The sequence below is a fragment of the Solanum tuberosum genome, unplaced genomic scaffold (assembly GCF_000226075.1).
Source record: "Solanum tuberosum cultivar DM 1-3 516 R44 unplaced genomic scaffold, SolTub_3.0 scf00246, whole genome shotgun sequence".
In the NCBI taxonomy this organism is placed as follows: Eukaryota; Viridiplantae; Streptophyta; class Magnoliopsida; order Solanales; family Solanaceae; genus Solanum; species Solanum tuberosum.
In genome coordinates, this window is record NW_006239169.1 from 281,350 (window position 1) to 305,178 (window position 23,829).

The following is a 23,829-nucleotide window of genomic DNA, read 5'->3' on the forward strand; positions in this document are numbered from 1 at the left end:
CTCAATCTTTTTTTATTTATTCTACCATGCATAGGGAGTAGAATGTAATCTCATCGTCTCAACTTATATGATGTAGTTTAAATAAAGTTATAAATGTTTAATTTTGTGAATATTAATCATAAGGTAAAAGAAGTACCCTAGGGTGTGGCCTAGTGGTCAATGAACTGGTTGAAAATCCTTTCCGTTTGTCCTAGTCTTGATAGACAAAGTTACCTGGTACATGTGACTGATAACCTGACTTGGACACCACAGTAAAAAAAAACTATTCCTTCTGTCCACTTTTAGTTGTCATGTTGCACTTTTCGAAAGTCAATTTGACTAATTTTCAAAGTTAAATTACATTACATTAATTCGATATTTTAAACAAAAAATTTAGATATTCAAAAACTATATGAAAAGTACTATAAATTGCATTTTTTTGCATATCAATATGATGAAAAATTACATCATAAAATGTTAGTAAGAGTTTTTATAGTTTGACTCTAAAAATGGATACCATGACAACTAAAAGTGGACAGAGAAAGTATTTTAAAGTTAATTTTTTACTAAATATAGAAATATGACATTCTTGAGACTAATTTAAAAAGAAAATGAATAATAACTTGGGGCAGAAGAAGTATATATATTGAGGGTCTATCAAAAATATTTTTTTTACTTATCAAGGAAAAGATAAAGTATGCATATACATTAAAGACCTCAATTATATATGAATTACATATCGGGTATGTTGCTATTATTGTTGTAATAATATATATGTATATTGTCTTTCAACGATATAGTAATGTTTAAACTTTTGTTTAAAATAAGACTTTTGCCTAATTGCACCAACTTTTCCATTCTATCATAAAACAGCTAAAAATTCAACATATAGTATCTAAAAGAGTGTTTGATTTGTATTTGAAGAGTATTGTATTGAAAGAGACTTAGAAATTGATTGAACGAGACGGAGACGTTGAATTGACTATACTCTCTCTCCTCTCTCAATTTATATGAACGCGTACTATATGAAATTTGAAATTTTTAATTAAAAATTTACAAATAATTTAAAATAAATTATACTTATGTAGCTATAAAAAGTGTATTAATATGAATTGTGGTGATATAATTGGAACTCCTCTACTCTTAATAAGGAAGTCTCCAGTTTATGCCTCTGAGAATGAAAATTCCATGGAGCGCTGCACCTAAAAAAGAGCCTTGCAATATGCACATTTAAATCTTTGAGTCTCAATATAAATATGAGATACCAAAAAATTAAAAATATTTAATTATTTCAAATATAAAAATAAAAGTTAATCATTCTTTTATTGAACAAACTAAAAAAATGAATGATATTAGTATAGTAGCATCATTATTGGTAAGAGTAGACCCATTTGTTAATTAATGTAAGCTTTATCTATTAACAATGAAATGACATGCATGATTGACTCATTGATTACTTATTCCTAACAAACATGCATGATATATCTTGCCCCTAAAAAGTTTACAATTTTAAATTTCCTTCTTTTATATATGTAGCTTTTTCATTATTATTTCATTGTCATTCAACCTTGACTACTTTTCTAACAATGCAGAAACTCCTTTTCCTCTCCTACAATTGAGCTTCTTTTTTCTTCTTAGTTGTTTGGTAGTCTTTTTGAGGTTCGATTAATTTGTATTTTCGTAGAAAAATCTCATTTGAGAGTCAAATATTTTCTATCAAAGACGATTTCTTTAAGTTAATTAGCTCTTGAATTCAAAATATCTTATTTAGAATGAAAGCATATATATTTACACTCCACCACAATTTTTAGTGGCCCAACAACTAGGTAAAGATGAAAGAAAGCCACATATATGGGAGGCGTAATTAAGATTCTAATTTTTATTTACGTCATATATTTAATGTTTGGTATCCGCGTTCTTGATCTACCTAATTCTTATTTGCGGCAAAATAATCCTATTCTGAGATATATAAACGCTTGTCACCAAAAGCGACTCCGTTCTCAAACTCAAACTTGATAGACCTCTCTCGTTAATTAAGAGTAAGATTATAATAACGCCATGCAGGTAGGGGTGTACAAAATCGAACCAACAACCGAACCAAACTGCAAATCGAGTCAACCCGGAAAAAAAATTCGACTAGTGGTTTGGTTTGACTTGGTTTGGTTTGGTTTTGAAAAAAAAATCCGGCTATATTTTGGTTGGTTTGGTTTTAACTAAAAAAAAACAACCCGAGACCAAACCAACCCGACATTATATATATAATTTAAAATTTTATTTTATACATAAAAATATTTACTTTGATATAATTTTTAAATATTTCTTATACTTTTTCATAGTTTTTATCTTTTAATATATTATTTCAAGTTTGAAACTTAGAATTATGAATGAGCCAATAAAAATTATAGTCCACATATGTTGGTAATTAACTAATTATAATAAAGCTTAAATCAAAATCAAATTAATACTAATGCAAAAACAAAATCAATTCAACACGACAATAATATTGAATATTTTTTTCTTTAGTTTTACATTGGTTTAGACAATTAAAATACATAACCTAATTTAATTTCCTTTTAATATTTAGTCATGTAACTAATACTTATTAAACTTAATTTTAGCATGATTTAGTACTTTTAAATTATGATCATTTTCATTATGACTTGTTAATTTGCAATATTTTTTTACGCGATTTCATTATTATTATTATTTTTGTTGGATATTTTAGTGTCATTAATCATATCATATTGTGTTATATTTTTTAAGAAACATCTTAGATAGTTGTATTTTGGTAGGACTAAAGAAATATTTGAAGTACAAGTAAATTATATGTTTGTATGAATACTTTACCGGAAAAACCCGAAACAACCCGAAAAACAGAAAAACAAAAAAAATCCAAAAAAACCCTAGGTTGAAAAACCCGAATTTTATTGGTTTGGTTTATAAATTTAAAAATCTGACATAAATGGTTTGATTTGATATTTGAAAAATCCGAACCAACCCGACCATGTACACCCCTACATGGAGGTATATATTCACTTTAGTTAAGAACTTTTTTGACCTATATTTATCAAATTGATTTCAATCCTACTTTCTCAACAAAAGAAAAATGAGTAATTAAGGACAAGATTAGATTTGACAACTACATCCTATTATTAAGCTTGATTAATACTCCATGTCACAAATTGGACGTATTATAAAATAATCTCCCGGTTTAATTAAAGCTCTTGCTTTATTTCACTTTTTGAACTCCCTCAATAAAATTATTATTGATAGACAACTTGGTTAGTTTTATTTTATTTATTAATAAACAACTTGGTTAAACTATTGTCTTTTTTTGACTTCTTTGCATTAGATTGGTTTATTCTAATAATAATGATATACATATTTTACACTAAATCATTTTCATTCAATAGATAATTAATTGCAATCGCAAACTTTTGATTTTTTTCTTATTACTTCTTCAAGACGCCAAAAAAGAAAAAAGAAAAAATATGTGGCAGCTTATTATGGAAAGAAAAGTCTGCATTGACCATTTGACGAGCAATTAATATTCCTTACTATGATTTTATATGATTTTATGTTTTATAAGGGAAAAAGATAAAGAAAATTAAGTAGGAAAAAATATAATATATATTGGTTTTCAGTTTGTCATATTGTTTTTAGAGGCTGTGTGTGTGTTTTTGGTGTGGAGTTTTCAATTTCCCCATATTTTGTTGGTTAAAATATAATTATTCTTATTTTTAGAAAAAATAGTTTCTTAAAAATCAGAAAAATAATCTTTCTAGGGAGAGTAGAAGAAAACCAATTTTATAAGTGACATTTCAGGTTAATTATCTCCCACTCCCAATACTCCACACATCCCTGCACTCTCGCTACCCACCCTAAGGGCCCACCCCAAAATCCATTCTCACCTATCCCCGACCTTTGTTATAGTGTTTGACTATATTATATATAAATATTTTTAAAATAATACTTTTTATTTATTTATTTATCAAACAAGAAAAATTAAGTAAATCGTTTACTATTTTCTGAGGAAGCATTTTCCTTTAAGCCAAACCTTTGATCCTATGAGGAAAACCTACTCTGGACTGAGCTTCGAGAATTTAACAAAGTGTTTCTTGAAGATCTTTAGTTATTGGAGGTAAAATACAGTCAATTTGGCTTTAACAGATTTTGAGTATATTCTAATACTCCTAGTAGTTTTTTTTTTAAAAAAAAATTAAAATTCCTAGTAGTTATCGGTACGTAGGATAATTCTGTTGTGAGTTCACGAGGAGGCAAAAGGAAAAGCATTGGGGTCCATTATATTCCAAAATAATTCACGACCTATTAGTATTACTAGTATAATAATAATATGATCGTATATGCATGACAGCAAATTAAGAGATCAAAAGAAATCAAGGCGCAGCGAGCTGGAGCTACGATCTCTGTCACGACTTCTATTCTTTGGCTGAATAAAATATAAAATGCACTACACATGTTCTATGCGATAAATTTAACTCAAAAGGCATTGAGGAAGAATCGATCTCAAGTCATCTATATAAATAATCATTCTCCAAACCAGCTAAGTCATATATATATATTACTTTTATTTAGAAGTGGCACTTCTAAAGGACGTACACAGCAACAAATACTTGTACAAAAAGTAATATTTATTGTACCATAATTTAATGTCAAGTCATTTTCTTATTGGTAAATAGTACCACTTTTCCTATAATGTTAACACGTATTAAGCCTTTGTTGTTTTCCTTTCTAGGCTGACACATCTTTAACTACTGTTTTTCAATTCTCCTTTTTCAATCTTCGATTTTCATTTGTCTCTCTCCTCTCACTTCCATGGATCTTTGTTACTCCCTCCGTTTCACAAAAAATGACCTGGTTTGACTTGGCACAGAGTTTAAGTAAATAAAGAAGACTTTTGAATCTTGTGGTCCTAAATTAAAGTTATGTCAAATGTACAAAATTGCCCTTAATCTTGTGGTTTTAAACATGCCACGTGGAAAGCAAAAAGTAAAATGTTACCAAAAAAAGAAAAAGGTCATTCTTTTTTAAACTGATTAAAAAGGAAAGGAGGTCATTCTTTGTGAAACGGAGGGAGTATTAATTTTCTCTCTCTATTTTGATTTTCTTCTCAGAAAAATTTAATTTGATATCTCACTATTTGCTTTTTAAAAAACAAATTTTCAGTTTTGGCTCGACTGGCTTCCAAATCTCCTACTCTGATTATTCACACATGCACTAATTTTATTTACTTTCAAATATTTGTATTTTAGTTTGTGAACTCAATTAAAAATAAGTTTTTGAGCTTAAAATATATTTTCCCGAAATTGAAGCTTAATGTTGGATTAAATATAACAGAGTTACGGAATCTTTCGAAATTTGAAGTTTGCCGTTTTGGATATATCAAAAGAAAACTTTATTGAACTGAATTGTGATGGTTTGTAAATGATTTGGAGACCATTTGAGCTTTATAATGTGGCTTCTTTTGTCTGATCTAGACGAAGAAAGTCCGAAGCTTCAAAATTTGACTTTTAAATTGGGTTTCCCCAAATTGTGTATTATTTAGATCATGTGTTGTTGGATTTTATTAGAGATCTTTTAGTGAGATTAAATATCAAATTTGAGAATGTTTGGTGAAGTTAGTGTGCTTTTGACTAAGATTTCACCAGCAACTTTGAAATAGAAAATTGAACATTTGATGGTTTTTGTCGGTTTTAAGTGACAGAGAGAATATCTCATGAAAAGCATATGGTGTTTACAGGGCATATATCACGGCTATTTTGACAGTTCTTTGGTGTTTGAAATATTGTTGTACAGAACCAAAGGAAAATTATGAGAATAAACAAGATGATATGTACATTTGAAAAAATGACTAATATGATGCTTTAGCAGAAAAATATTTCACCTTCTTTTTCATTTGAAATGGTTGATTGCATAGCATTTTTTACATGTTAATGGATTTTAAGTATGTACTCGGTCTGAAAGTCACTGATTTGTTTGCTCTGATTTTGCTTTCTTGGAGACTTGGGAGTGTTTTTTCATGATTGAAGAACAAGAAGTTACCTTTTCGAAAGTTGATGGAGAATAGGGCTCCCTCAAAATTCTTCTTAAAAATTACTTATTTTACTTGAGAGAGCTTATATCAGTTTATCATATTTAGCACTTTGTACCAAGATTATCTTCCCCACACAGCTTTTTATTTGGTCAGTTAGACAATGAATCAGATACCTTATACAGAACAGGACCTTGACAACAACTCTTATGACCAGTTATTTGTGGACAATATATGCATGTTTGATGTATAAAAAGAAATAGAAAAGTTTGAGTTAAGAATGATAAAGAAGCAGCAAAGCAAAAAGGGAAATCGGAACAATCACCATTTTTCCTCCTTGGGAATCGTCAGTGGGAACTTGAAAGATGGAAAAAAGACGTGTGAGTTATTACTGTGTTTAAACGGAAACCCACACCTGGGCATGTTAGTAGCTCAGATTAGAATCAAATGACGGAACTATCCTTGATGGTAACTCTGTGACAACAGTAACAACTAGAAATATTTCAAAGATAAAAAAAAATTAATTGAATCTCGAAAATTTTATTAGTACCACATAAATTAAGAAAGAAGAAATGAGCTCTATTATTTGAAAGCTGCGTAAAAATATTACAAATCATATGATAATAATTGACAATTTAAAATTTTAAAAGACTTTAATGCTTTATACTTATTCTATTTCCACTTTGGACAAAAAATATCCTCCCCATATGCATATTTTTTAAACAAAAAGTGGGACCCATTATTGATGTATTGAAGGATACTTTGGTAATTTTCCTACGATGAATTCGTTTTTTTTTTAATTTTTTAAATAAATTTTATAAAATATTATAAATCAGGATAATAATTTACTTAAATATTCAAAAGATATAAAAATATATAAAAGATCTGATGGACTCTTCAAATTTTATCGGTCACACATAAATTGGGAGAAATGAAATTATATATATTATTTAAAAAGTACTATAAATTACAGTAATTAACAATTAGAAATATTTCAAAGACAAAAAAAATTGATTGAATCTTGAAATTTTATTAGTACCACATAAATTGAGAAAGAAGAAATAACCTTTATTACTTGAAAATTGCATAAAAGATATTACAAATCATACAATAATAATTAGCAATTTATAATGTTAAAAGACATAAAAAATTTTTACCATAGTTAACAATAATTAAAAATTTGAATTATTTAAAATTAATATTAAAGTTTGATTAACTCTTTAATTTTATATGTGTCATATAAATTGAAATAAAAAATAATACATATTGAGCCCGTGCTAGCGCGGACACCGATATCTAATATATATAACTTTCCTTATTTCTATTTATCGTGTGATTACTTTTTATATTGGGACATCCCTTCGTAAAATTTATGGCCGCCACTATGAAGGAGAAAGCTTATTAAGTGCTGGATGCTGTAGAGCAGAGGAAATTAGCAAGAAGGGACCCACTTTTGTCTTTTGTTTAATTTATTTATTACATGTAATAGCACTTCTATAATATTCGTATTGAAATTTGACTAATTCAAATACTCAAAAATCTCAGCAGAAACATTTCCTACCAAAGAATTTTTTTCATACTCAAAACTTAAAACAGGCCTCTAATTAAAAAAGAAATAACCACATTCATTTCCAATAGAACACTTATTTACATCTCCGTACGTGCCAATTTCATAATTTTATATTATTAAGAAAATGAAGGGAAAATATTTTATTTAAAGAGTGGTGGTGAAACTTCGATTCTGAAAATGTTGAAGGGTGTATGAAGGAAAAGTACTTTGTCGAAAAATAAATGATCTTTTTAATTTTCATATTGATATTTGATAAGAAAATAAAAAATATTACTTGTGGAAGGCGTAAATGCTAATACTTATCATCGACCCTGCTTAGAACGGTACATATTCTCACTAAAAAGGACAATTTAGCTAAATCAAATATAAGTTTTGAAGTTCATGAGTTTCTAACGATCTCATATTAAAAAAGAAACAAGAACTCTGTTATAAGTGCCCTTGGAAAATTGAACCCTCATGAATGAGAGCAACAAAGCTTAAGTGAGTTCCATTTTTTACCGCTGGACCAAGTACATACTTTGTTACTAGATTTTCAACACATATTTCTTATATATTTAATAGATTTCTCAATATAAAGATATTAGATTCCCGAAATCCCGCACTCAAAACCCTGCCCCAAAATAAAAGAAAGAACAAAACTAAAAGCCTGTGGGAAATGCCTTGAGTATATTTTGTTATTGTGTTTATTTATATTCAGAAAGTACACAGCAGATTAAAGAGGAAAATTCTACTCACAAGTCACAACTTCCGGGAAGCTGCAAAGGAGTGACTGTCTGGCTGATGGGGACGCATGAGCAGAGTCGTCCGTGACCCGACAATAAACATAGCTCTCTATGGCCCATATGTGTCTCTATCTCGTAAAAGAATTCAACTTATATTCAAAAATAATTTAACTATAAACTTCTCATTTTACGGACACAGGAAGGTAGGTAGTACTTTTCTTCCAAGTCACCAACTCAAACTGACCAAACAAGTGTCAACATGCAATTGGCTTTGTTATAAATTAAACGTGATAAGCCAATCTGCCAGACCTCGATTATTAGTTTCAAATTCACACACAAATCACAATGGGGACCTCATGCTCACGGGTAGGAGGAAGGCATATGCCCATATTACAATCACTCAAATTCAGGATATTTCTCACTCTTGTTTAATCAAAATCAGACATCCCTTTCAGCTAGCCAATATGCCAGCCCTATTTTTTATTCATTTTTTTACCCCTCTCACTAGATGCCCCCATTTTTGCTCCCTTGTGATTTGAACTCATCACATTCAAGTTGAAAGTGAAGGGTGTCTACCATCGGAGCAACTCTCTCTTGTCAAGAACAAGTTTGGCAATCAGGTAATGACCCATGTTTTTGGCGTGCTGTTTGAGTTTGACTTTACTGGCCGCAAATTTCTCATTTCTATTTAGGATTCTCCTCCCTTTACACATTGGCAGTTCATTATAGAAAATTTCATTCTTACAGTATTTTTATCATTAATAAAGAGAAGTAAAAACACAGGATTCGATAACATATTTACATAATCCGAAATGATATTTACTAGGCAGCTAGTATATATATATATATAGTAGATACAAAATTGGATCATCTATTAACCTTCACAGTAGACAATCATAGCTGTAACAAACTATATATATATAGTAGATACAAAATTGGATCATCTATTAACCTTCACAGTAGACAATCATAGCTGTAACAAACTACATAGGGCGGTAGAGAGGAGGATGATAGAAAAAGGTGGGGAAGAAAGCCAAACATATCATGACAACAAAAGGCTGACAACAGGCAACAAAATATAACCCTGAGAGATCACAAAATCACTGCCAACAAGTAAAGACTAAGAGAAAGATGGCAAAAAGTAATAGACAAAAAGGAAAGGTGAACATACCAAAATGAGGCGAAGGAAAATTTATCAACCAAGGGTTTCAAGATTGGTCCTTCCCCATAGCTTTTAACCTAGTGGGCAACCCCCACAAATTACTATTGCCTGTGCACTGGAGGACATTCACCACTCCATTGACCTTCCCCAGCTTGTGCCTCTGCCACTCTTCTCTTTGCAAAGAGCATGTGCAACATACACTTGCTTACCATTGATGAGCATACCATTTAACTTATCTATGGCACTTTGAGCGGATTCATCATTGTCAAATTGTACAAAACCATAACCCTTCGACTGGCCATTAGAATCAGTAACTATCTTGCAAGAAGGAATGTGGCCAAAGCTTGAAAAGGTGTCATGTAAAGCTTCGATGTCGATTGACTTGTCCAAATTCCTGATAAATAGATTAGCTGTTCTATTCTTAGGAGAATTAGGATCCCTATGAGAGCGCTTCACCCTAATGGACTTTCCATTAACAGGAGTGAAATCTAACATCTCCATTGCCCTTGCAGCATCCTGAGGGTTGCTGTAGTTGACGAAGCCATAGCCAAGGGATCTCCGAGTGCTAAAGTCCCTACAAATCCTAACCGATATAACCTGACCCGCTTGGTTAAACAGCTGGTACAGTTGTGTATCTGTCACGTTGATGTCCAAGTCTCCTATGTACAGAGACGTAGGCTTGAACTGGTTTGCAACACCACCTGGAACAGCTGTGGTGGCAGTGCTACCAGTAGCTGCGGCTGCTGCCACACCAATTCCTCTCGTCACTGGACTCCGATGCTGCACTTGAATCTGCACATAAGTATCCTCAGAACCTTCTAGAACAACAAAGTTTAGACTTCCATAGAAGCTTCCAAAACAAAAATGATACCTTTTTTTTCTTTTTCAGTTCCATCTCCTCTTGTAATTAATCAGTAATAAGGAAAAAACTCTAGAAGAGTAAAATGGAGGAGAGGAAAGGGTAAAATGGAGATAGGAATCACCGGAGAATAGAGCTGAAAGAAAATGAAGAGGACCCTTTTCAATTTTTTAGGGTAGAGAAAACTGTGCGGCAAGGAAATTAGTTGAATAGAAGCAGGGAAAACAAATGTCACCTTCTTTTCCGGCTTCTCTTCTTCTTCCTCTTCTTCCCCATCATAATACTCGGCATATTCATCGTCGTTGTCGTCGACATCATCATAATCATAATCATAATCATTGTCGTCATCGTTGTTGTCGTCCTCATAATCATCGTCGTCATCTTCATCATCATAATCATTGCCGTCTTCATCATGTTTAGCCTCACCAGTAAACCACAACACTGCTTGAGAGCTTATTTTGTTCCGAATTATTGAGCTGTGAATGGAAGCAGAAAATATAACATCACATTTACTCTTCTGATTCAAACAACGGCAACTTATGATGCATAGAACAAAAAGTGGAATTTATAAGGACAACAATATAAATAAAAGTGATCAACTCAAAAGGCAACATCCAAGCAAAGAGAAATGATCTACAGACCCAATTTCTTGCATATGATACGGGAGTTCTGTGACCTGTCAGAAATACATTTGGCTTAGTTATGACTTCAGATGAAATATTAGTACATTTAACAGTGAATGAATTAAGTCGAAGTTTAGGTACCGGTGGCTGTTTGAAAAAACTGAAAAAACTTTGACAATTGACAGTTCTGATCATTGGTTTAGCACTTATTAACCTCTTATTTGGATTGCATTTTACAATCTTCTTTGTCAAGCATTCTCCTGGAAACCATTCAATATCCGTCCTGTAACACCCACTCATCAAACAAACCAACACAAAAAGGATCATAAGATATCGAACCAAAATTATAAGACAGCAGAATTTACCATGTTCCGTCTTCTGCCATAGCCATATTTACCCTTTTGTGACAGGTCTTTGTCAATACAGAATTCTTGAAAAAGGGGTTTGTATCAAAAAAGAAATCAAACTTAAAACCCTTTGGATGATCGACCCTGCACCACTTAATATCCTTGAGGAATTTTAAAGCTTCTGCATCCCGCTTTGAGATGTAGATCTACCACAGAGTGACTTGCGGTCAGTTCAATCATCAATATATGGATTACTGCAAGAAACAATGATAACTTTAATTATTTACCTCCTCTTCATATTTCGCATAGGACTTCAATGCAGTCAGCCAGAAGTTGGGAACACCTTTCTCTGTATCAAAAGTTCATAACAACAAGATTAAAGCCCGTCTGCAATTAATTCTGCATGAATGTACCTATGTAAGAAAGAGCATGTCACAGTTTACCATCTCCTGTCCCCATATTATCACCTTTCACTTCAACAACACCATTTACTATTTCATATCTCTGCAAAGAAACCAGAAAATGATTAACCAGGATGGATTTCCAAAGAAATTTGAGTCAAAACAGCTGCAAGATTACTAACTTCTACAAAATAGAAATATTTCTTCCTTCTCTATTTTTCCTATCTCTTTCTTTTTCTTTTTTATTTGGGGTGGGGATTGGGGAGTGGCTGGCAAGCAGTTACGTTGATGGCACAAGTTGAGTTATCCTTTTCACCTTCAAGTTCAACGATCCATGCAGCTTCTCATATTTAGCTTCAAGTACAGCCTTCTCCTTCGAAAATAAAGCTTTAAGCCCATCACGTTCACTCTACAAACAGAAAATTCTGTCAATCTCTCTTTCTTCCTTTCGCAAGAGCAGTGAAAATGTACACAATGTTGGATGATCTAATACATGCAACAGAATGTGACATGAAAATCCAAGGACCAAAAGTTGGCATTGATAATGGGGACATGAAAGTAAAGAAAATTAATCATTACAATGAAAATTTATTCGTGTGTAAATGAAGTCATGCAAATTAAATATCTTTTGCTGGTCCGGGGAGATGGGAAGAGAAGACTGGCCTATAGCAGTATGTCACCTCCAGAAGTACAGTCATTAAATACAGCTTCTTATGGATTATCTGGTTGGAAAGGAATGAAAATTGCTTTAAAGGGATACCACAACACATTTCTTTGTCAAAACCAGATGTCTACAAAACTTGTATATTTGGTGGAATAGCTCTATGATAGATCATATGGCTCGGTAAATTAATTTTTGGGGATCTCTGTAGTGATGACTCAATATCCAAAGAAATTTGAGTCAAAACAGTTGCAAGGTACTAACTTCTACAAAATAGAAGTATCTCTTCCTTCTTTACTTTCCTATATGTTCCTTTTTCATTCTTTTTATTGGGGGCGGGGATTGGGGAGTGGCTGGGCAAGCAGATATTGTTGTCAAGACACATGAAGATGCAGAACAAATTGAATTAGCCTTTTTCACCTTCGTGTGCAACGATTCAAGCACTTTCTCATAACCGGCTTTAAGTACAGCCTTCTCCTCTGACAATAAAGCTTTCAGCGCAACAGGTTGACCCTACAAACGGAAAATTCTGTCAAGCTCTCTTTCTTCCTTTTGCAAGAGCAGTTAAAATCTACACAATATATTGGATGATCTAATACAAGCATCAGAATGTGACTTGAAATTATAGTATCTTAATTTAAGTATTCAGATCTTAATATTTGATTTTTTTCCATTAAAGTAACTTCTGGGCAATTATAGTATCTTCTTCCACTACCACTAACATAACATCTTAACTCAATGTCGATCGAACAACATCACATTAGTTGAATAATAAACCTGAAGGTTTCTCAAAGCCTCCACACGCTTCCTAACTTGTGGTGACAAAGTCTTAAGTATCGCCAAGGGACTCCCAACTAATTTCCGAATGTTATCCTACACATTTCCAATACAATAGAAATTACTACAATATACAAGAAAACAAAGTGAAATATTTGAACGAAAATAGAACAAAAACACATAAAAACGAACCAACCTTCCGTTCAATCTCCAACTCAGAACGATATTCAGCATACGAAGCTACATAGAAGTAAGACAAATAAGAATCAACACACAAAAGAAAACTGACAACAGTATAAAATAGTGCATTCGCTGCCTAGATTAGGAATTTACCGGCGGCATCGGCGGTGAATGGGTAGAGATGGGTCTGATATATGTTCAAATTAGTCATACTGAATGTGAAGAAAGAGAAACCCTAAGTCCCAAAATTTATAAGTGGGAGAGAAAAAGGAGGGAAACTCCAAAGAGATTTTCAAAAAGATACGGGGATGAGTGAGCGGGCCCAGAATCTGTCACGTCGTGAGAATAAAACTAACGAATTCAAGCTTGTGGAAGTTGTACCATGAGTTGTGGAGGTGGTACCTAGTCGTTGGGTTGCTGAGGAAACAACATTGGAGTTTCTTGGGGCTCACTTCCCGCATATGATCATGAAATTTTCACTTTTTTCGAGGTTTAACTTGGAAAAACACATTTAGCTAAAGAACTTCGAAATTCAACTTCTTCCGGATTTTGAAAAACAACAAAAATGCTTTCACTTTTTCCACTCCAAATTACTCACAAAAAGTCAAAACTTCAATTTGTATCCATAGCCAAACATAATCGATTTTCAAATATCATTTTTCACTTTAAAAACAAAACTACTTTTTTCAAATTTACACAATGAACAATGGGCAGATCACTCCCAAACACTTACATTAGTGGATGGAAGTTTGGAGTTTGCAGAAACAAATGCTAACTAGGAGGAGAAGAACTTTGAAGAAGATAGTAATTCGGTGTAGGCTGGTTGGTTTATATAGGCTATAAATCTAAATGGGTCATTGAAATCATCAAATAAATTAGTCATTAAAGAGAAAATGAATCTACACACGTTCTTGCAGACTTGTTTTTACACACAATTTTCTTGAAAAATCAGATTTTGGATTAGGCATCACATACATCTCACGCAAGAGGGGTCAAATCAACCTGTGTTTTGTCTTGTAAGTCCAATTCTCATTTATACGAGACCACTCCCTTGTACTAGCTCTTTACAATCCCTAGGGAAAACAATTCAATACAAGGAGAAGAAAAGTTTTTTTCCACAACCAATGAGAGACACTTTGTCTTTCACGTACGATAAGGGAAGAATAAACAAAAAGGAGTCCACAAAAATAAAGAGTAGGAAAAGAGTTATTTTCTTGTTTGCATTTTCAAAACCAGAAGACAGACCAATTCCAACATTGTTGTCATTGTAAAGCTTTGTTGTCAATTGACTTGTCCGAACTCCTGATAAATATATCTGCTGTTCATTCTTAGGAAAACTGGAATTCATATGGACTTTCCATTAACAGGAGTGGTATCCACTATGATGTTGATATCCAACATGATGATGATCATAATCATCCTCACTGTCGTCGTCTTCTTCAAAATTGTCTTGCCTCGTTACATGTCGAGTAAAATGATATTCCATTTTCTTAGAGTCTTCTTTTTCAGCTACACCACGAGTAAACCACTTCACTGCTTGAGGGATTATTTTGTTCCGAAATATTGAGCTGCGAATGGAAGCAGAAAATATAACATCAAATATACTCTTCTAATTCAAACAATAGCAACTTATGATGTGTAGAACAAAAGTGGAATTTAAAAGGACAGTCTAAATAAAGTGAATTTGTACTAGAGGCACAATCCAAGCAAAGAAGAAATGTGCAGACCCAATTTCATAATCTTCTTGCATATGACACTGGAGTCCTGTAACCTGTGAGAAATACATTTGGCTTAGTTATGATATCAGATGAAAAGTTGGTACATTTAACAGTAAATGAATAAAGTAGAAGTTTAGGTACCGGTGGCGGTTTGAAAAAATTGAAAAAGTCTTCCCAATCCACATTCCTGATCATGGGCTTAGCATTTTTTAACTTCTTATTTGGATTGCATTTTACTATCCTCTTTGTCAAGCATTTTCCTGGATACCATTCAATATCCGTCCTGCAACGCATCCCACACATCAAACAAACCAACACAAAAAGGATCATAAGATATCAAACCAAAGTAACAAGACAGAAGAATTTACCATGTTATGTTATTTGCCATATCCTTTTTTATCCTTTTGTGACAAGTCTTTGTCAACACAGAATTCTTGAAAAAAGGGTTTGTATCGAAGAAGAAATCAAGCTTAAAACCCTTTGGATGATCGACTGTACAACACTTGATATCCTTGAGGTACTTTAAAGCTTCTTCATCCCGCGGTGAGATGTTCATCTGCAACAGTGTTTTGCAGTCAGTTCAATCATCAATACAACAGAGTACTGCAAGAAATGATGATATTACCTCATCTTCGTATATCTCAAAGGCCTTCATTGCAGTCAACCAGAAGTTGGGAACACCTTTCTCTGTACAAAAGTTCACAACAAAAGATTAAATCCCGTCTGCAATTAATTCTGCATGAATGTAACTATGTAAGAAAGAGCATGTCACAGTTTACCATCTCCTGTCCCCATATTATCACCTTCTACTTCAACAATACCATTCACTATTTCATATCTCTGCGAAGAAACAGGAAAATGATAAACCAGGATGGATATTCAAAGAAATTTGAATCAAAACAGCTGCAAGGTTACTAACTTCAACAAAATAGAAGTATTTCTTTCTTCTATACTTTCATATCTCTTTCATATTCTTTTTATTTATTTATTTTATTTCGGATGGGGACTGGGGAATGGCTGGCGAGCAGTTACATTTGTCAAGACACAAGTTGATTTATCCTTTTCACCTTCATGTGCAACGATTCTGGCAGCTTCTCATATTTGGCTTCAAGTACAGCCTTCTCCTTCGAAAATAAAGCTTGTAGTGCATCGCGTTCACTCTACAAAGAGAAAATTCTTTCAATCTCTCTTTCTTTATTTTGCAAAAGCAGTGAAAATGTACAAAATATTGGATGATCTAATACAGGCAACAGAATGTGACATGAAATTCCAAGGACCAAAAAGTTGGCATTGAAAATAAGGACCTAGTAAAGCAAATTAACCATTAGAATGAAAATTTGCTCATGTATAAACGTAGTCATGCAAGTTAAATATCTTTTGCTGGTCCGAGGGAGACGGGGGAAAGAATGGTCTATAACAGTGTGCCTCCTCTAGAAATACAATCATTAAATACAGCTTCTTGTGGATTACCTGGTTGGAAAGGAATAAAAATTGTTTTGAAAGGGATACTGCAACGCATTTCTTTGTCAAAACCAGATGTCTACTAAACTTGCATGTTTGGTGCAATAGCTCTATGATAGATACTATGGCTCAGTATATTAAATTTTTGGAATCTCTCTAGTGATGACTCAATATCCAAAGAAGTTTTAGTCAAAACAGGTGCAAGGTACTAACTTCTAACTTCTACAAAATAGAAGTATCTCTTTCCTTTCTCTTTCTTTATGTTTTTCTATTCTTGGGGAGGGATTGGGGAGTGGCTGGGCGAGCAGATATTGTTGTCAAGACACATGAAGACGCAGAACAAGTTGAATTATCCTTTTCACCTTCGTGTGCAATGATTCATGCAGCTTCTCATAACCAGCTTTAAGTACAGCCTTCTCCTCCGACAATAAAGCTTTCAGCGCAGCAAGTTGACCCTACGAACAGAAAATTCTGTCAAGCTCTCTTTCTTCTTTTTGCAAGAGCAGTTAAAATATACATAATATATTGGATGATCTAACACCAATAAAACGTGACACGCAAATACACCAAAAAAGTTGGATTGAAAATAAGGACTTATAGTAAAGCAAATCAATCATTACTTTGGGAATTTATTCATGTACAAACGTAATCCTGCAAATTAAACATCATTTGTTGGGCCGGGGGAAGATAGGGAGGAAAGAACGGCCTAATAACAGTGCGTCTCCTCCAGAAATACAGTCATTATATACAGTTTCATCAACCAAACTTTTGTGACACATTTAACTCAAAGAGACGTATAAGCCAATATATATGATCAGCTTTCTTCTTTCCTCCCTGGTCCCCTCTTAGATTAGCGATTATAGTTTAATAACTTCCAAACGAGGAAAACACAGAAGGCAGGAAATAGTAAACACATTAACTAAGACATACTTCATCCAACACATATACACAATAACTACGAAACTTCAATGTAGGGGTGTCAAATGCGTGATTTGGTTGAATTTGGGCAGGTAAAAAATATACTGGATTGATAAATGGACAGGTTCTTAACCCACCCAAAGGCTGAGATGAGATGAATCAAGATGGGGTAAACAATGGTCATTGCCCAACTCGCCCTACTTTTACCAAGTTTTAATTTTTTTTTGCTTGTTTCTTATACTAATTTATTTATAAGAAGTTATTGCATCTTCTTCCACTACCACTAATACAACATCTTAACTCAGTATCGATCAAACAACATCACATTAATTGAAACATATGAATAACAAAACCTGAAGGTTTTTCAAAGCCTCCACACGCTTCCAAACTTGTGGTGACAAACTCTTAAGTTTAGGTAAGGTACTCCCACTGAATTTCCGAAGGTTATCCTACACATTTCCAAAAGAGAAAACAAAGTGAAATGTTTCAACTAAAAATAGAATGAACCAGAACAAAACCACCAAAAAAAAAGAACCAACCTTCTGTTTAATCTCCAACCCAGCACGATATTCAGCATATGAAGCTACATAGAATTAAGACAAATAAGAATCACTTGGATCCAAAAGCCATGAACAAACAAAACAATGTAAAGGTTAAAAATGTATGTAGAGAGATGCATTCGCTGCCTGGATTGGGAACTTACCAGCAGCATCGGCGGTGAATGGGTAAAGATGGGACTGATATATGTCCAAATTACTCATACTGAATGTGAAGAAAAGGAAACCCTAAGTCCCAAAATTTATAAGTGGAGGAGGAAAGGGAGGGAAAAAGCAAAGTGATTTTCAAAAATATGTGGAATGAATGAGTGGGCCATATAAACTAAGGAATTCAAGCTTGTTGAAGCTGTACTACGAGTTGTAGAGGTGGTACCCCGTACCTAGCCGTTGGGTTGCTGAGAAAAGATTATGATATGAAGTTGCGGGAATTAAGGCCGATTATATTTTTATTTCTTTCATTTTACTCCTCCTTAGTTGAGTTAATTAGTTCCGACTTCCGTCCATAGTATGTAGTTAACCTTGGCACATTAACTTTGAAAAAAATTATGTATACATCATAGATTTCATTAGGCACCCTAATACAAGAGCAAATTTGGTGCTGAATTCACCAGAGCTCACAGTAATAGTTAAGTTCAAATTTTGAAAATATTAAAACAGAAGCAACAAGTTGACTATTGAAGCATCGATTGGTTCCTAAATCATATTAGCTTGTGAATTTCACTCCTGCAGTATTAGGAAAAGTAGATACAGACAAGTGAGAAATATATGTATCTACATAACTTGAAACGAAATTATAGAAAGATACTACGTAGCACATATATACAAAAGTTGAATCATGTATAAACCTTTGCAATAAGCAATCACAGTTTGTATTGTATCAACCTACACAGACGACTGCAGAGACAGGAGATAGAAACCAATGTTTCATGGTAAGAAAAGCACACCACAGAACCAACAAACCACTAGAGATGACAAGAGTACTCACAAACAAAATAAGCAGAAAAGGGTGATGGAATGTTGATGCAAAGGAAAAATGTGTACAAAAGAATGGCTAAGGCAAATTTATCGACCAAAGGTTCTGAGACTGCTGTTTCTCATTAGCTTGTGACCTAGACCTAGTGTGCAACTACAAACTACTCTTGCTCTGCAATCATTAGGACGTTCACCACCTGCTGACCTTCCTCAGTTTGTGCTCTGTTACACTTCTTTTCATGCTTCTCTTCTTCATCATCATATTCCGTAGCTTCATAGTCCTCGTTTTCACCAAGCTCACCAGTGAACAATGCTACTGCATGAGGGATTACTTTGACCCTGATTATTGAGCTGCAAAAGGAAGCATAAAACACCAATGAGTTCACTCTTCTGATCAAAACATAGGCAACTTATGATGCATAGAACAAAACGGGGAATTTATTTGAACAAAGATCTAAATAGAAGTGAATAAATACTAAAGGGACCATCCAAGCAAAGAAGAAATAATCTACATACCCAATTTCATAATCGTGTTCCATTTGATTCTGGAGCTGTTCAAGCTGTAAGGAATACATTCAGTTTAATCATGACATCAGTATTAGTAAACACTTGTATAATCAACGGAAAATCAATAAAGTTTTCTAAGTTGTTGAACCTACAGCATCATTAAGAATATCAAAGCCAACATCATCTTCAGGTACTTGTGGCGGTTTGAAAAAGTTGAAAAAACTTTCATAGTCCTCAACCTTGATTTCGGGCTTAACATTATTTAATCCATTCTTTTGCTTCTTCTTGAAAATCTTCCGCGTCAAGCATTTTCCTGGATACCATTCAATTTCCGTCCTGCAACGCATCCCATGTCAAACAAACCAACAAAAAGAGGACCATAAGATATCACACCAAAATAATAACACAGCAGTTACCCTATTGCTTTCTCCAATATAGGTAGTTCATCATCAACCATGAGATAGGTCTTTGTCAATACAGAATTCTTGAAGAAGGGGTTTGTATCAAAAAAGAATTCAAGCTTAAAACCCTTTGGATCATTGACTCTGCACCACTTGATATCCTTGAGGAATTCTAAAGCTCCTTCATCATACTCTGAGATCTAAAGCAGAGTGAGTTGCAGTTAGCTAAATGTATGAACTTTACTGCAAGAAACAATAATAGCTTTGGCTATTTACCTCCTCTGCCAATATCTCGTTATTCAGCATAGCATTCAGCCAGAAGTTCGGAACACCTTTCTCTGTACCTAAAAATCACAAGAAGTAGTTTAAAGCCCTTCTGCAATTAATTTACACCAATTAAGAAAAAGCCTGTCAAAAGTTACCATCTCCTGTCCCTTTATTGTCACCCTGGTCCACAGGAGCCACATTGACACCTTCCACTTCAACAATGCCATTTACTATTTCGTATCTCTGTGAAGAAGCCACAAAATGATTAATTAAGCAGGGATATATCGAGTCAAAAAAGCTGCAAAGTTATTATAACTTCTACATTTCTTCTTTTTTTATTCCTGTCTCTTCTCTCTTTTTTTTTTCTTCTTTGTTTTGGGGTGGAGGGGGAGGGAAGGAGGAAGCTGATTTTGTTGTCAAGATACACGCAGATGTGGAACAAATTAAACTATCCTTTTCACCTTTGTGTACAACGGTTCATACAGCTTCTGGTATTTAGTTTCAAGTGCAGCACTTTCCTCCAAAAACTTAGCTTGCAGTTCATCATGTTGACCCTATAAACAGAAAATTCTTCAAGCTCTCTTCTACCTTTTGTAAGAGCAATTAAGATCTAATATATGGGAAGATTCAATACAGTCAACATAATATAAAATGCAAACCCAAGGACCCAAAAGTTTGAAAAGGAAACTCACAACTAGCAAATTAATCATTAGAATGAGAGTTTATTCGTTTACAAACATAGTTTACAAACACCAGTTAAATATCATTTATTGGGATAGGTTGAGGGGGGAACCAAAGCATAGCCCGATCGATAAGAGATGAGTCCTCCAGAAACCATACGGCGCGAGTCTGTTTCTCAATGGCCACAACTTACACCAAGTGAAATGTCAATAGAAATCAATAGGTGATTATTGTCTCTATAAACACGGTCACACTCATCATATCTGTGAAACTATTCTTCTACAAGCAAGAATGAATACCAGGTCAAACGCCAACAGAACATCAAGCATGTCTAAGCATAGAAACCTTCCCGACTGTCTGATACTAAAATAGACAGTTACAATCACCAGTTTGTGCAATGTCATACTCAAGCCTTCCAAGACCTAAAAGATGGCCTATAAATAATATCAGTTTGTCTGATTTGAGATATTTTCTGGAATCTTCCCTTTTAATTTCTTAAGGCTGATCACTGGAATCTTCCTTTTTAATGTCTGTGTGTTCTAATGTTGTTTCTCAAATCAATGCACTAACCAGGGTTCTTCTCTTGGGAAAGAGTCAAGGAGATATCCATGTATGTTAATGTCCTGAGAGAATATAAAAGGCTAAGGGAAAGAATGTCAGGGAGAAATATCCTATAATATTCTGGTTATTCACCCCTCGACCCAAAAGAAGGCTAACTGAGGCAACTGTTTCTGCCTATTCCAGCATATAACATTCAATTTATACTCTGGACGTGTATCCAAAGCACAATACTTACTGTCAACAACACTAACATATGGTTCACAAAATAGTTGCTTCAAAACCTTGTGGTATCACTGTGCTACCTTTATTGGTGGGGGTAGTAGGAACCCCATGGAATTAATGAGGTGTGCGCAAGCTGGGACACCATGGTTATAAAAAATCAAAAGAGATCGAATTCAAAAAGAGGAATATAGTTAAATCTTTGCTTCAATTACTTTCTTTGACGAGAAGATATCACAAACATCAGGAAATAGTACAGAAATTAACCAAGATATACTTCCCCCAAAGCATGCACACAAATCTAATGAAACTTCAATATGAAGTTCACCTTCCTAGCGCCACATATATCACAAGGACCAGAATACAGAAAATAAGAGAAGAGCAAACTTCTGCCTCACTGATCTTAAAGCGAACAATGGAAGACAAATATATATGAACTAATAAACAATGATGTGGAACAAAAACTAATTAGCACATATAAGGATTGAGAAAGAAAAGCCAAGCCAAATCAAAGCAATAAAAGAATTTTCCAAGGTATTACCAATGCAAAGAAAATAAAGGAATCTTCCAAGGGAACTGATGAAAATATTATCCCCTCCGTTTCTATTTATTGGATTAATCCAAAATATTTGACACGATTATGTAAGTACTATACAACTTTCAGGACTTCCATATTTTCAAATTAATTTTATCTTAAACTATTTTTCAACCACTACAGTATCTCCTTCCATTACTGCCACTAATTTAACAGAGGAGTCAAATTAACATCTCAAGTCCATGTCGATCAGTCACCATCATATAAAATGAAACAGTCAGACGGAGAAATATGAATAATAAACCTGCAACTCTCTCAAAGCATCAACACGCTTCCTAACTTGTGGTGACAGTCTCGTAAGTATGTCCGAGTCCTCCATAGCCAAATTCTGAAGCTTATTCTACACATTTCCAAAAGAAATCAATTATAAAACGAAACTTGATGCACAAGAAACGTATGATCGATCTTCGACACTCAAAGCTACGGAAAATCAGGTGAAAATTTAAAAGAAAATACAACGAACAGGAAGAAAAAAAAAACAGACCGAGAGAGAACAAACCTTGAGTGCATTTACCAAAATAGCACGATCTTCAGCGCTCAAAGCTACGTAAAATCAATACAATAAAGAAAAATAAGAATCAATTAGAACGAAAAGCAGTGGTATTGAATATATACGTATGATCGGAAATTTACCGGCGGCAGCGGCAGGGAGGAGATCAGAATCCGAGTGATCTTTGATCGAAATGCTCATGTTGAATTCGTGACGAAAGAGTTGGAAAAAATGTGATTGAAACAGAAAGAATTGTGAAGAACCGAAGAGAAAAAAGTGGAACTCTGAAGAGTCACAGTTATGGGATGAGTCGGTATTCTGTTTGAGCTGAGATTCGAGAAGTTATTTTCTTTCCTGCAGCTATTTATAGTATTTAATTTAATGCAATGACGGTTTCGAGATTAATTTTCTGATAGGGTTATTTAATTGGTTGGAATGAAATTGCGAAATAACTTTGTAGATATTGAAATTTTGTGGGACTCTACAAGATATGTTTAATTCGAATTAAGACTCTAGAATGTGTGTTCAGTTTCAATTAGAATTCTTGAAATGTGTTTAGTTTCAATTAGAATTCTTAGAGGCTACTCAACCATAAGCCCTAGTTCATGCCTATATAAAAGGTACACTAAATTCCCTTGTCTCGAATATTCTACAAATTGATGGAATATTCAATATAGAGGTCAAATTTAAATCATCCTAGTTAATACGCCACTAACGTCCCTTGGATAAATCGAGTAGAATCAAGGATGGACAAAATTGTACCCGCAATCTTGATCAATAAAGTTATGTTTCTTCTTATTTTATTGTGATCGCAATTTATTTTTTGTCACTTTAAAATTTGTTACAAACAAACTTATTCTGGAGTTGGTTATTCTGGGATTATTTATATCCCACATTGAGGGTGTAATAAAACAATGATTGGAATTTATCATTTTACTCCTATTAATTATAAATGGATGAATTAAAAATTTAAAATTTTAAAAAAGTTCAACATTTTTTAAAGTAATTAATTGAGGGTTTAATAGATATAAAAAATATTATTTTCTTAATTTGCAATGATTGAATCATTGAATTACCTCAGCCTTATTTTGTTTAAGTCATAGCCATCCCGGATGCCCGATCCCATATTTTCATGAGTTAGACTGATTT

General features: G+C 33.5%; 3 protein-coding genes across 3 annotated transcripts; all 3 read right to left on the reverse strand.

The window, feature by feature from the left end:
- Positions 1–9,126: 9,126 nt before the first annotated feature.
- On the reverse strand, positions 9,127–13,699 carry LOC102588278 (nucleosome assembly protein 1;4-like). Its single transcript, XM_006357403.2, has 12 exons — positions 13,487–13,699; positions 13,350–13,393; positions 13,154–13,249; positions 12,797–12,889; positions 12,032–12,124; positions 11,758–11,818; positions 11,602–11,663; positions 11,333–11,520; positions 11,109–11,250; positions 10,986–11,020; positions 10,580–10,820; positions 9,127–10,277 (listed from the first exon to the last, which is right to left on the reverse strand). The coding sequence occupies exons 1-12, from the start codon at positions 13,542–13,544 to the stop codon at positions 9,612–9,614; spliced, it is 1,779 nt and encodes a 592-aa protein (XP_006357465.2). The 5' UTR covers positions 13,545–13,699; the 3' UTR covers positions 9,127–9,611.
- Positions 13,700–14,338: 639 nt separating this feature from the next.
- Positions 14,339–18,306, reverse strand: LOC102588610 (nucleosome assembly protein 1;4-like). Its single transcript, XM_015313427.1, has 11 exons — positions 18,134–18,306; positions 17,970–18,013; positions 17,784–17,879; positions 16,875–16,967; positions 16,119–16,211; positions 15,831–15,891; positions 15,677–15,738; positions 15,420–15,607; positions 15,193–15,334; positions 15,061–15,104; positions 14,339–14,901 (listed from the first exon to the last, which is right to left on the reverse strand). Exons 1-11 carry the CDS (start codon positions 18,189–18,191, stop codon positions 14,694–14,696), a joined length of 1,089 nt encoding a protein of 362 aa, XP_015168913.1. The 5' UTR covers positions 18,192–18,306; the 3' UTR covers positions 14,339–14,693.
- A 497-nt stretch (positions 18,307–18,803) lies between these two features.
- On the reverse strand, positions 18,804–23,012 carry LOC102587956 (nucleosome assembly protein 1;4-like). The gene is made up of 10 exons (XM_006357321.2): positions 22,824–23,012; positions 22,690–22,733; positions 22,435–22,530; positions 20,596–20,688; positions 20,290–20,377; positions 20,144–20,211; positions 19,883–20,067; positions 19,619–19,802; positions 19,476–19,519; positions 18,804–19,310 (listed from the first exon to the last, which is right to left on the reverse strand). Exons 1-10 carry the CDS (start codon positions 22,879–22,881, stop codon positions 19,121–19,123), a joined length of 1,050 nt encoding a protein of 349 aa, XP_006357383.1. The 5' UTR covers positions 22,882–23,012; the 3' UTR covers positions 18,804–19,120.
- Positions 23,013–23,829: the final 817 nt, after the last annotated feature.

Bases quoted from the DNA above. Each gene is read 5' to 3' on its own strand.
- LOC102588278 (XM_006357403.2), bottom strand. From the start codon at position 13,544: ATGACTAATTTGAACATATATCAGACCCATCTCTACCCATTCACCGCC. The intron at 13,394-13,486 runs GTAAATTCCTAA...ACTTCTATGTAG, and splicing joins ATTCACCGCCGATGCCGCCG to CTTCGTATGCTGAATATCGT. The intron at 12,125-12,796 runs GTGAAAAAGGCT...TTCTGTTTGTAG, and splicing joins TTGAATCGTTGCACACGAAG to AGTGAACGTGATGGGCTTAA.
- LOC102588610 (XM_015313427.1), bottom strand. From the start codon at position 18,191: ATGAGTAATTTGGACATATATCAGTCCCATCTTTACCCATTCACCGCC. The intron at 16,212-16,874 runs GTGAAAAGGATA...TTCTCTTTGTAG, and splicing joins ATGAATCATTGCACACGAAG to AGTGAACGCGATGCACTACA. The intron at 14,902-15,060 runs GTCTGCACATTT...TTCCATTCGCAG, and splicing joins CAAGAAGATTATGAAATTGG to CTCAATATTTCGGAACAAAA.
- LOC102587956 (XM_006357321.2), bottom strand. From the start codon at position 22,881: ATGAGCATTTCGATCAAAGATCACTCGGATTCTGATCTCCTCCCTGCC. The intron at 20,068-20,143 runs GTAAATAGCCAA...ACTCTGCTTTAG, and splicing joins ACGAGATATTGGCAGAGGAG to ATCTCAGAGTATGATGAAGG. The intron at 19,311-19,475 runs GTATGTAGATTA...TTCCTTTTGCAG, and splicing joins GAACACGATTATGAAATTGG to CTCAATAATCAGGGTCAAAG.